General features: G+C 39.0%; 1 protein-coding gene and 1 long non-coding RNA gene across 3 annotated transcripts in view; one reads left to right on the top strand and one right to left on the bottom strand.

The window, feature by feature from the left end:
• Positions 1–5,072: 5,072 nt before the first annotated feature.
• On the bottom strand, positions 5,073–9,403 carry LOC132895326 (uncharacterized). The gene is made up of 3 exons (XR_009655725.1): positions 9,215–9,403; positions 8,580–8,733; positions 5,073–7,271 (listed from the first exon to the last, which is right to left on the bottom strand). It is a non-coding gene; the product is annotated as an uncharacterized LOC132895326 (long non-coding RNA).
• rexo4 (REX4 homolog, 3'-5' exonuclease) overlaps positions 7,536–13,768 on the top strand; it is a 61,379-nt gene continuing 55,146 nt past the window's right edge. For both annotated transcript variants that reach the window (XM_060935775.1, XM_060935776.1), the window contains exons 1-2: positions 7,536–7,816; positions 8,049–8,263. In XM_060935775.1, coding sequence (XP_060791758.1) covers positions 7,795–7,816; positions 8,049–8,263 — 237 coding nt within the window. In that variant the 5' untranslated portion in view covers positions 7,536–7,794. The remainder of the gene's footprint in view (positions 7,817–8,048; positions 8,264–13,768) is intronic.

Below are 13,768 nucleotides of genomic sequence, written 5' to 3'. Positions count from 1 at the left end.
GGTTTTACCGTACTTAAATTACTGCTCAGCGTTGTGGGGAAATATGTATAAATGTTCACTTCATGCAATAACTATACTTCAAAAAAGAGCTATAATAATTCATAGTGCTGGTTACCGAGATCATACTAATTCACTATTCTTAAATTCTAAATGTTTAAAAATTCAGGGATATTATAGAATATAAAACTGCCTTAATAATGTACAAAGTAAGAATTATAAAGTACCAAGGAATATCCAAACAATGTTCTCGGATAGCAGAGGTGTAGACTCGAGTTACATGACTTGGACTCGAGTCATGAATTTGATGACTTTAGACTCAACTTGACGAAATGTAAAGAGACTTGCAACTCAACTTGGACTTTAACATCAGTGACTTGTGACTTCACTTGGACTTGAGCCTTTTGACTTGACAAGACTTGCTGCTTTCCCCAAAACCCAAAGATTAAAAAGTATGTTATTAAGGAACGTATCTTTCATTGTGTGTATGTGTGCGTCTGTGCATGTATTTGTTGTCGGCACAACATCCAATCAAATTAGATCCACGTTGTTTTGATCCGACAGCATCCATCCAATCAAATTGCAGGACAACCAATGAAGAGGAACCGTCAAACAACGCGCCAGTTAGAAAAATGATCCCAAAGATAGTTTCATTTGGGTATAAAAACTACGAGGTGGTCAACAAAAAATGAATTACAGTATGCAAAACATACGGGTCGAAGATTACAGATGGAGACGCAACAACTTCCAACTTCATTCGACATTTGAAGTTGCACAAAGAAAGGTAAGTTCTGAATGAAAGCTAACATTTATTGGCTAACTTTTCTTTGCTGTGTAGTTAAATCAATGAGGCTGTAAACTCACGGTTACATGTGAGTGTTACATTGCAAACACGGTAATCTGTTGCGTCCACTGTGAGTTCATTCCCTTATACATTTGTTCAGTGATTTTTTTTTGAAGCGGGGTTGTATGAGGTACTTATATATAATGTTAGTCAATGTACAGTATCACACACAGTAGACTGCAGTCAGTAGCAACGCGTATTTTAGCCACCTACAAAGACATACAGTACAATGCATACACATACAATTCATAACACAATGTTAAGATTGATATTAATAATATGAGTAATAAAGAGTAGTTTCAATACAATTCATCTGTGGCTATAAGGGATTTTCTGACATCTGTTTAATATGCTTACCTCTTACAGATTTGAAGAATACCAGATGAACAAAAGCATCACAAATGAACCACAACAGCCTTCAATCTCACAATTCCTGGACAATCGTGTCGGGCATTACAGCATGAGTCATCCACAGCAGAAAGCTATCACTAATGCAATTCTGTCCGACCTGATTATTGATTGCAACTTGCCCCTGTCTATTGTGGAAAACAAGAGTTTTAGGCACTTTCTGACAGTACTTGACAGCAAGTATGGTACACCCCAGTGTGTCACAGAACTGACATCAAAAACAGAGAATCTCACTGAAGAGAGACGTTCAAAATTAAAAACTCAATTGAGCAACACTGACCATGTTTCAGTCACTGTGGACATTTGGAAAGATGAGGGGATTCCTGGGTGTCACTGTGCACTGGATAGAGAAAGAGGCAGAGAGGATACAGCTGAAGTCCAATCTCTTGGCCTGTGAGCGCTTCAAAGGCTCACACACAGCTGAAAGAATCTGTGACCAATTTGAGTCAATATATGATGAATACAACATTAAAGATAAACTGGACTACATTATTAGTGATAATGCTGCTAACATGCGAAAAGCATTCATTGTATGCTTACCCAGTGAACAAGAGGATGACTATGATGGAGATAATCTTGATGACCCTGAGCTCTGGTGTGACTTAGCCCTGGAAGATCAGCAAACAGTAGATGTTGCTATGGCAAAGAAACAGTGCTTGCAGTGTTTTGCACACACTCTTCAGCTGGTGGTGGGAGATGGTTTGAAAGAAACAAAAATGGTATCTCCTCTCTCAAAGTTATCAAAACTCAGCTCACTGCTGCACACAAGCACAACATTCAAAGATGTGTTTGATGCTGAATTTGGGGAACAGAAAGGCATCCCTGCTGCAGTTAACACAAGATGGAACTCAACACTGAGGCAAGTGAAGGCAGTTCTCCAGTACAATCATCTAAAGCTCTGCACTGTTCTAGAAAAGGCTGGGCACAGGGAGTTGTCATTCACAGCATGGGAGTGGAATCTGTTGAAGGAGTTGGTGGACATCTTGAAGCCATTTGGAGAAGCAATTGATTTGACACAGGGGGAGAAGGTCATCACAATCAGTGCCTTTGTTCCATCCGTCTTGTCCCTCAACCACCACCTTGAGAAGCTGAAGCCTCAAGTCTGTTTCCTGAGCAGCCTGGTCAGAAGTCTCCAGGCATCCCTGAACAGATTTCTTGGAATCTTCATCAACGTGAAAATGGCCAGGACACAAGATGGGGTCACTGCTCCCTTTTCAGATCCAGTCTACCTCAAAGCAGCTGCCTTGGATCCAGCCTTTTCTCTGTTGTGGGTGGAGCACCATGTGCTGGTCAATCATGACGTCAAGGCAGAGATGGCACAACGAGTTAAAGTTAAAATGAGTTACTGAGTCTAATGTAACTTTTTCCCTCATAATCTGATCTAATTGACTGCAACAATAATTAAGTGTTCTGTAGTATTTCAGTCTAACACACTGCATCACCAACACAAATGGTAATAAGGACTCTCTGCTATTGTTTTTACTTTTTTTTTGCCAGAATTGATCCTGCAAGATGCTGCAGAGACTGAGCAACCTGTGCCTTTTGTTGATTAAGAAGAACAAGAGGACCTCAGAGAAGGAGAAGGGCTGTTTGCTGCATACCATAAGAGGCAGAAGAAGGATGTTGGAACTACTCCATCACTACAGCTAAGTCACTACCTTGACATAGCCAAAGGACAGAACGCCCTTTTGTTCTGGGCGGCCATCAGAGTCTTGGCAGTGCCTGCCTCCAGTGCTCCCGTAGAGCGAGTTTTCAGCCATGGTGGCATCATACTATGTTCCCATCATGCACAAATGACTGACAGACTTTTGGCCAATTTGGTCTTTTGCAAATGCAATGCAGCATAGGGCTCTGACATATAAAAAGCACAACCCTGTTCATTGTTATGTTCATGTATTTGTTTCTCACATGTGTACACACACACAAATAAACACACAGACAATATGAAATGAGATAAATGAAATAAGTACAGGACAGGACAAACTGCTGTGGAACTAGTTGAAATGCAATATGCCATGGAAATACAATGTTAGCACTTTTGTACAAATAATTACAGTTGCACTTGTTTTTTCAAATGTGTTTATTCTGTAAAGGAGTGGTTTTAAAATGAAGAATATTCTTACAAAATATGAGTTAAATGTTAATGACTGGTTAATAGTGCAATGTCAGCACTATTTTTTTTTCCTGCAATTTCAGTTGCACTTGTTTTAATAAATAAATACAGATTTTAAAAGCATACATGATCTGTGTAAATATATTATTACTCTGTGGTTAAAAGGACTCGAAACTCAAACTGCAGGACTTAGGACTTGACTTGAGACTTGTCAGTCTTGACTTTGGACTTGGCTCGGGACTTGCCTGTCTTGACTCCGGACTTGAGGGCAAAGACTTGAGACTTACTTGTGACTTGCAAAGCAATGACTTGGTCCCACCTCTGTCGGATGGGGGGTTTCTATAATTTTAGGGGGAAATTGAGATTTAAAATTCGCAGTGCTAGGACAACATTAAAAATGTTCAGTATTTCTATTTGTGGAGTAAAGCTATGGAACAGTTTGAATGTGGAGCTCATGAAATGTACAACTATAAACCAGTTCAAAAAAAGGTATAAGGAACAGATCTTTATGAGGTATAGGGAGGAGGAATTACAATAACATTCTACTGTATTGATAATATAAGTGTATCTATGTGGGTATGGGTATATATATATATATATATATATATATATATATATATATATATATTAGTGCTGTCAAGCGATTAAAATATTTAATCGCGATTAATGTCACGACAGTCATAGTTAACTCGTGATTAATCGCAATTTAATCGCACATTTTTGTCACATAAAAAACCATTGTAATTCTCTTATCAGCATAAAAAAGTGAATGGGCTTGCTTTGTACCAATGTTTTTTTTTTTTTTATTGCAAAGCATAGCACGTCTTGACACAGCCACTGCAAAGTGAAACCTAAGCCGAGCACCGTGCCGGGGCTAGCAAGAGAACCATGAGTGAAATGATCTACTGTTTGAGTTAGTCTACAACTCTAATCAGAGAGATAGGTTACACAGTGATGGTAGGCTTGACATGCTTGATTATAATATAAAGTACACTATTATATTAAGTTTAAGTTGTTCATTGAAAAATATTGCATTGAATCTGATCTTTACTGTTTCAGCTCACTTAACACATTTTGTACTTTTACACTTTCTGCCTGTTGATGCGTCGCGCTGTCCAATCAGAGTCGGCCAAATTTGCATATTACAGGAAGGATTTCTGGGATAGCATTGAGTTTACAGTTCAGAGGGATCTGGCTTCTTTAGACGCTGTCTTCTTAAAACTGAATAAATATTTAAAAAGAGCCAAATTAGCCAGTCTTTTGAACGGCTCTTTTCAAAGAATGGATCACAAAGATGCGGATCCCATCAAAGAGCAATAAATCCCATCTCTACTAGCGCGCCCTGCCCATGCTGGTTCTGGGGGGGGCAGAGGACTCTGGCTGTGCGGGGCGTGGCATTACAGTCTAGCTGCTATTGGTTTTCTAAGCAAAGTCTCTGTTCCAAGTTCCTGGCAGTTTCAAAAGCTTATGAAAAACCTACATTATGTCACAGAGCGTTAATCTCGCGATAAAAAAATTATCGCTGTTAAAATTGAGTCAAGTTAACGCGTTAATAACGCAACATTTTTGACAGCACTAATATATATATATATATATATATATATATATATATATATATATATACACACGTGTGTGTGTGTATATATATATATATATATATATATATATATATATATATATATATATATATATATATATATATCCGTGTGTGTGTATATATATGTATATTCTCACTCACCTTCTCACCCTGACACCTTTAGGCCAACGGCCTGTAAGTTGTCAGCCTCTTTATGAATGCTCTCCATACTGTTCTATCCTCAGCCATTTTCTTGCCTGCTTGGAAGTCTGGTTCTTCTCTTCTGGTTATCTCAGTGATCTGATCCAGCCATCTTTTTCTTGGTCTACCTGCTGGCCTTTTCTTTTTGGGTGTCCAGTTAAAGATTCTCTTTACATCTCTGTCCTCTGGCATACTGTACAGGTGTCCAAACCACCTCAGTTGATTTCTTTCAACTAATGCCAGTATGGACTCAACAGACAGCGTTTGGCAGATGACTTCGTTTCTGATTCTGTCTTTTCTGGTAACCCCAAAGATGAGTCGCAGCACTCTCATCTCGGTGGCTTGTAGCCTACTTTTCAGTTTTTTAGTTAGAGTCCAGACTTCGCTCCCGTACAGAAGGACTGATCTTAAAATGGTTGTGTATATACAAATTTTTACATCTTTGGGTATACTCTTCTCCTTCAGGAGAGGATACAGGGCACACAAATATTTAGTGAATTTTGTGATCCTGTTGTTAATTTCTTCCTCGGTCAAGTTATCCGAAGTCATTTTGCTACCTAGGTAGTTAAAACTAGTCGTTTTTTTGAGGATGTGGTTATTTATGGAAATGCTGCCTCCACCTTGCTTTCGACCCACTCTCATATACTCATATACTTCATATACTTCTCATAGCTGAGTTTTAATCCTGCTGTAATCAGCTCTTGGTCCCACTGGGTCATAACTCTTTGTAGCTTTCGTGTACTGTTTCCGGTTTGTGCAATGTCATCTGCATACCCAAAGCGTTCGATTTCGAAGTCTTTCCTTTCTATATTTTATATAGTACGGTTAAAGTAGACAATGAACAGAAGTGGAGAGAGAACACTTCCTTGGCGTACACCGGTGTTGGTTTCAAAGTAAGTAGTGCCTCCCAGTACAGTACTGCGCTGGTTCTCATATGTGCTTTAAGGAGCCTATTACTAATGCCGGTTTCTCCTATCACTTTCCACATTTTTCCTCTCGGTATGCGATCGAACGCTTTTTCCAAGTCAAGGAAACATGTGTGCTGTTCAGTGGACTATTCCCAGCTCTTCTCTAGGAAAAGTCTCAGTGCTATAATTGTATATAATAAGCATAATTATGATATGAATGTGTATAGTTATAGGTATGTGCATATGTATGTATTGTGTGTGTAGATATGCTTAACATAAGTATCTGTATATATGATTTGGTTTGGTTGATATTATACCATGTTGGTATGTTTTCTTTTTTTGTTGCTTTTGTTTCCTTTTGTGTGTGTATATATAGTTTATTATGGCAGAAAGTGACGTTTGATTAGTGGTGGTATAGAGGGTTAGGATTTGATAAGTTATTTACTTCTTCCTAATCCTTTCCGAACATTATTATGTTACTGCCTTGTGGCTATGCTATTCTGTTTGTTTATGATGATGTTTTGATTATTGCATTTTTAATTTTTTTGTTTTTTTGTTTTTATATCTTCTTTACTGTTCAGAATAAATAAATAAATAAATCAATATGGCACAGCTATAAAAAGGAGAACAACAGACCATCTTTCAGTATACACAGTAGAACTTGTGGCCATAATACTAGGATTACTAGGGGTAGAGGAAAACAACCAAAAGAATACACTAATAGCAACAGATAGTTTATCAGCACTCATGAGCATCAGGTCAGGGAAATCATGCAGGCAAGATATCATAAATGAAATATATCATATACAGAATACACAGAATAAGTGTATGTTTCATTTGGGTTCCTGCTTATGTAGGGGTAGAAGGAAATGAGGGAGTAGACATATTGGTAAAACAATCAGTGAAATCACAAACAATTCATCTGCAAGCTCCATTATGAAAAGCTGAGGCTAAAACCATCATTAAGAGTCAAACAGAAAAAATATGGCAGGAGTACTGGGACACCAGTGATACAGGAAGACATATCTACAAAATACAAAAGCATGTGGGTGTTGGAAGAAAGGTGGGGAGAAACAGAAGAGAAGAAACCGTCCTCACATGTCTAAGAATAGGCCATACAGCACTTAACAAGACACTTCGTGTAATAGGAAAACATCCAACTGGGTTATGCAGACACTGTAATCAGCCAGAATCAGTGCAGCATGTGGTAGTGAAATGTAACTTCTATAAGGAGGAGAGAAAGAAACTAAGTGAAGCACTTAAAGAAATAAAGCTTAACATCACACTAGAGAATATCTTGGGTAAGGCATTAGTGTGTGTGTATATATGAGAGATGATATATATATATATATATTTTTTTAAATAAAAGGAACAGGTGTAATAGTGTAAATTAAGTTTTTGGGATTCCTTCCCCCCCAGCCAAGCTTCTGTTCCACACTCCAGGCCAGTAGGTGGCGATAATGCACCTTTAAGCTGGCTTGCCAACCGCCATCAAACCCAAAAGAAGAACAACAACTGCAGAAGGAGCACTGCTTTCGCTGCAGTGTTGGGATTTCAAGGGAGAATCTGAAAGTTGTTGATTTTTCTATGGGATACGGGGTTATATTCTCGAGTTTGAATGAAACGTATGATAGGAGTATAGGGTTGTGTGTGTGTTCCAGTAAGGGGCGTAACCCGCCAACCAAAACCCGAAGAAGAAGAAGAAGCCTGTCGTAAGCGTTACACATAAGACGGAAATGCTGACGGCATGGTTGTTACATGCTCTGGAGGTGGTAAATTATATGTAACTTGTTACTATTTTAATTAGTGTAATAGATATTTTTACTAGCAAGGGCGTTCATTTAAATATCTATTGCTTTACTTGGGAATCTGTTATCGGTCATCGTATATTCACAAACAAATCTTGACAGATGATCAATGTTAGTGTTAACAATGCATCTTACATTTTGGTTTAGCTAAGTTAAATTGTATGTTGATTTTCCATTTTGCTCCACTGTTTAGAAATGTCTCAAGTAAAGCGAAAGCAACCCACTTCGGCTGTTAGTGCAAGATCAAACAAGCAAACTAAATGCGATAAAGGAAAAGCCAGAGCTGGCGAGAAAAGGAAATACTTCTACAAACACATGGAACCTAAACCGAAAGAAACGAAGAAAAACTTATTTCTCCCGCCCAGAGATGCTGCTGAGTTTTCGGCGAACTGGAAAAGCCTTCTTGTGGTGAGTAGTTGTGACTTTGTATATAGCTGTGTCGTGGATTATGGCTTGTGAATTCACGCCGGGAAAGTTAATTTGCGGAATGGACCGTTTCACGGATACCGCCATTTTGGATTTGGCGCGGTGCACTCTGGGACCGTTTGGGGACACACAAACGCCTGAACCAGGCAGCATGGCTGATTTAATCATCCTACTTTCCGAATGTATTAGCCGAATATATGGATGCTGCAATGGAAGAAACCACCCCACCCGTGCCTGATTTTCTTTCCTGGACGGTCGAGGCCTTGAAGGAATATTTGTCAGCCCGAGGTGTTCTTACCTCAAATGCAAGACGAAATGGTTGCTGCAAACTCTTGTGTGGTCTGATAGCATCTTTAGGTCACTCCGGTTGATCAACCGCAGCCACAAAGGACGCCACTTGACAGGACACGAATGCCACTTAAGTTCTTTTACATGATCTTTTGATAACTAATCTTAAAAGAAAAATAAACATAAATTTCAATATCTTGGCTTAGATCAACATAGCTCAGATATGTGCCACATGTGAAAAAAGATAGGATTATGGGCACACCTGTGTTTACCTGTACTTCCAGGTAAGTGTGTTATCTATGTCTTGATTTAGATCAGATATATAGGTCTACAGTCCAATAGGATTAATAAATTTAAGATTGATAACTTTTATACATTCACTTAGTTAACCTGTTTTTCAACAAACGAAACAAGCCTTGGTCCATATATTTAAATCACCATTTTGAACCGAAGTCCTGCGGCCTGATGTAGATTCTAAACTAAGCAACCTTTTATCCGAAAATTTCAACTAAAGGGTAAACCATGGTAATGTCATGTTTATAAAGTCCCCTCTGACCGATGATACTAAAACATTAATAATAATAATACCATTATGGCTATAGTCTACATGTAGTATAGTACTATTATATTCATAATATCGCTCACCTGTCCTTATACCGTCGATCATTGTTGCATTTATAAACTGCACATCGATCAGCACCACCCATTTCACTCTAGGAGTAAAACACACTGGCAGGACAAATGAGTACGAGGCTTTTATGGCTTAATTACTAACACAACGTCTACAACAAGTTCGCGTAGGCTGACATCTCGCATGGGATGTTTTGTTTGTTCCCAAACGGTCCCAGAGTGCACCGCGCCAAATCCAAAATGGCGGTATCTGTGAAACGGCTGATTCCACAAGCTATAAAAGTCTTGTACACGCACGCACACAAAAAGAAGAGATAAACATGATTAATGGCTTATTTTGATAGTGCTGATTTGTGAATTCAGAAAATAGGAAGAAATTGCCTCAATTGGGTAAGGCATTAGTGTGTGTAATATTAAAATTTATTATTGTTTTAAATTAAAAGGAACAGCTGTAACAGATGGTCCATTTATTTTCTTATGCTTCTAATGTCACCAACATTCCCACGACTTGAAACCCATCTCTAATTTAACCAATGTGGTTTGTGAAACATTTCAGCGTTTCCCACAGACCAGGTAGCAATTTGTGGTGCTCCACTGTGCCGATGAGGGAATCGTGCGCGGTGGTGTCGTGGCGGTCAGTGGAGTCGGTCATTGGAGTGTATGCAAAGTGTTTACAGCGGGCGGTGTTCTCAAACACAGTATTTTTCTTCAGAGTCATCTGCTGGGACTATTTTAAAGCTACAAGAAGCATTTGAGATTATTCAGTTCAATCTAAATTCCTTTAAGTTCTTTAAGAGAAGACAGCTAAAACAATTTTTACCAGAACCCTGCCTGGTTTCATTCCTCGACCCAACTTTACATTACAGGGCAGGCCATTAGTTTGCTGGGCTTGATGTTGGTGGAAAACCTGTCCTTTTAAATTTATGAAAATTACTCACCAAAATTGAAGTTAAAGTTTAGTTTTTACTAGAGATGCAGCGATTGCAATTTTTTGGTCCGATTCCAATTTTCCATGGAGTGTGACCTGCCGATACCGATTTTGGCCGATTCCGATTTCATTTTTTCAAACCACTTCACAGCACACACACAGACTATTTTCTTTTTATCTTTTCTTTAATACAACATTCTGCCAGATTTTCAGTAATAAATTTTCAACACCTTAAAGGTTGAAAACAAACAAAAAGACGTTGTTCTTTGTAAAATCTTTCTTCATTTTTGGTATTAACATATTAATTCCTGAAATAGGAAATTCACACAAACATTTTTTCTTTTCCCATCCAATATCTGGCACAAAAACAACTTCCCCCTCATATATTATTTGCCTACTGCTATGGAACACACTTTCATAAGTCTATTTAGATCTGAAAACTTATGCCTTATAGAACAACCCATTTCTTCATTCAGTATCAAAATACAAAAATAATTTCCAGTCATACTTATACCATAGCCATTCTATCATCTTTGTCAAATGTGTATTTGTAGAGTAATTTCCAATGGAATCAAGTGCAACCAAGGTTGTAAAAAACAGACATTTTTCTCTCTCTCTCTCTTTGTACAAATCTAACTAGATGTTTGGTAATAGGCTAACGTATTAATTCCTGTAATGGGAAATTCACACAACCACAAACATTTTCTTCTTTTCACATCCAATATCTGGCACACAAAAAAAATTGACTATATTCGGATATCCAAATATAGTGATTTTGTTGTTAACGGCGCGCGCGCCGGAGCTCGTTAGGCGTGCAGGACTGACGCTGTTCTGTGCAAGCGCAACACAATCGCACTAGAAAGCATGTTCAAGCTGCCAGTGTAGCTGCAGCCTTTTTAGTTGCGAATTACGAGTATTTCCACTTTCATCCCTATGTGATACACAAGTTTTGATCGGCAGAAAATCGGCATATTTTAATTTTGCCCGGCCGGTCGCTGGTCATGGCCGATCACGTGAAAATCGGCCGATTCCAATCGGCCGATTCCAATCGGCAGCCGGTCAATCGGTGCATCTCTAATTTTACCTCAGTTTTTTGCCTTTTTGGTGGCAATCTTTCAATCATTCTTTAGTTGACATTCAAGGAATAAATTGCAAAAAACAAGCTGGAGGTTTTTATTTTTAAATATTGAACTCAACACTTACCTCAACCAATACTAAAATGAAATAAATAGTATAATGTAACAAAATAATACTAAAATAAAATATCATAATTAGATGTAAGAAACCACTTAAGGTAACACCAAGGCAACTAACAATAATGAAAAAGCATTACCCTAATTGGTGCAAAGCCTGCATGCCCTATCAGAACATTTAATTCTGCGTGGCTTGCTGAAAAAAAAAACTCCAGTGCCCTATCGTAAGGGAAGTCATTGCTGAAGCAGGATAAACGGGATAATGCAATAAGGCCGGTTCCTCGCGTCAAGCTGCTGCTATATGCGTCAAAATTGGTTTATAGCCTGACTCAGGGATGTCCATTTCCTGTAAGCTAAGAAGGCTATGATAAAGCTCATCACGAGCACAACTTAGGCTACCTTTTAAAATAAGGGGTCGGAAGGCGAATCGGGAAGGCTGCGTTATTTTTAATTAGCCTAACAGGCCTATTTGCAGTCCGGATATATGCGCACTGGCAGGCCTGTGGACACGCCTCTCTCTCTCTCTCTCTCTCTCTCTCTCTCTCTCTCTCTCTCTCTGTGGGTGTGCGCGCGCGTGAACGAGAAGAAAGAGCACCATGAATGAACGGAACGATACGCAACGGAATTTTTTTTTTTTCAAAATCGCGAGTCTGATTGTGTGGCGATAGGAATCCATTGTGTGGCGCTGCGCCACACAATGGTCTATGTATGGGAAACCCTGTATTTCACAAATGACAGACATGCAGTCATTTACTGACAAGTGAAAAATACGTGTTTTAAGCAGGCCAACGAAATTATGGGAGCGCGGGATTGGTTGGTACACAGTTAATTTCCAGGCCACTAGATGAGGCTGCCACAAAAATCTAACATGAAGAAAATTTTCTTGACCTGAACACATCCATTCTGTCAAAACATCTGAAAGCCACTAAGGCTTAATGTACACGAGAGGATTTTTAGCTCTTAACCAAATTTAGAAATGTGGGAGACCATAAACATAATGACAGCTTTAAGGTTTTTAATAGCGGAGCACCATACCTAAGAAAAAATGGTAAACCCATCGAGTCGATTTTTTTTGTGGTGTGTACGTGTACCACCACTCATACACACCGCCTCGTGGCCAGCGTTGGTAATTGCCAGTCATACACACCGCCTCGTGGCCAGCGTTGGTAATTGCCAGTCATACATGGCATGCCATGGCAGAGAGAGCGCGCGCGCCCCAAAAAACCAAAATACAAAACCCACTTCAGCTCAGATTACACAAAAGAATCTCCCTGCCTGATAATCTCCCTGCCTGATAATCTCCCTGCCTGATAAGGGTCAACAATAATGACAGTTTCGCACGATGTACTGTTTGCAGCAGTGGTTTCAGCATTGCCCATGGTGGCTTAAATGATTGTAAAGATCATGTTGAGGTGAGGAGTGTCATTTCATGTGCATTATATTTAGGTCTACAACAGGCTGTCATGAAAAGACCAAACTTACTGAAGATTTCCATAAAGTAACAATGTATGAATATACATCATATATATCACATATACGTCATATACAAGTGTGTATCTTTTATAAATGAGGTTAGCTTATCTAATGTAGTATGTTGGGGAGAATCATAGTATCGTATCTATATTTCTGATAAAATTTTAGGTATGATACCGTGTATAATTCTCCTACTTGTTGCTCATTTCATAGGGGGACGGGGGGAATTGCTGGCATGTGCCGCGCGGGAGCGTCTGCCCAAATTTTTTAGTCCGAGATGAACTTATAGTTTTTTATTTAAAAAAAAAAAATCCAATATGTAATGCCCATTGTACACGCCTGTTCTTTAATTCAAAATCACCATCTCGATCTTCAAATTGACCGTATGGTATATGTGGTATGGTATACAACATCCTGTCCAGATAAAACCTAGTTAGTACACACAACAGTTGAAAGGGAAGTGATGAGTGATGTTGAATGTTGCCTGCTTAATACTGGTTGCAATTTTTTTTGTAACGTAGACTACGAAATGTACTTTTGCGCACGTGCCGTGTGTCCGTGCGCCCTTCTCACCTTTTTCACCCCTGACCAGTTTGCATGCCTGTACATGGCATTTTGAACTTCGATTTCAGTCGAGCAACGGCAGAAATTCGATTCTCTCTATGTGCATGTAAACGTAGTGAGTGAGGCATCATGTTAGTGTGGGTCACTGGAGGCTGGGTATGAACGGCGAGTCATTAGAGTGATCAAAGGATCGCCCGTTAGGGTGATCAATGGCAGTCTGACTCTCTCTGCAAATTTAGGCATCTTAAAATGTTTTTTTTTATTAATGCCAAATAAAATATCCAGCACAAATTATATATGATAGACATAAATTAATAATTTATAAATTTTATTTTAAACACGTTTTTAGTTAGCGGGACTGCAGCTTATCACCGCGCCCGCATTGTGCACTCCCGCGCCCGCAATGAGCTT

The sequence above is a fragment of the Neoarius graeffei genome, chromosome 12 (genome assembly GCF_027579695.1).
Source record: "Neoarius graeffei isolate fNeoGra1 chromosome 12, fNeoGra1.pri, whole genome shotgun sequence".
Lineage (NCBI taxonomy): Eukaryota > Metazoa > Chordata > Actinopteri > Siluriformes > Ariidae > Neoarius > Neoarius graeffei.
This window is presented reverse-complemented; position numbering and strand designations above follow the sequence as displayed.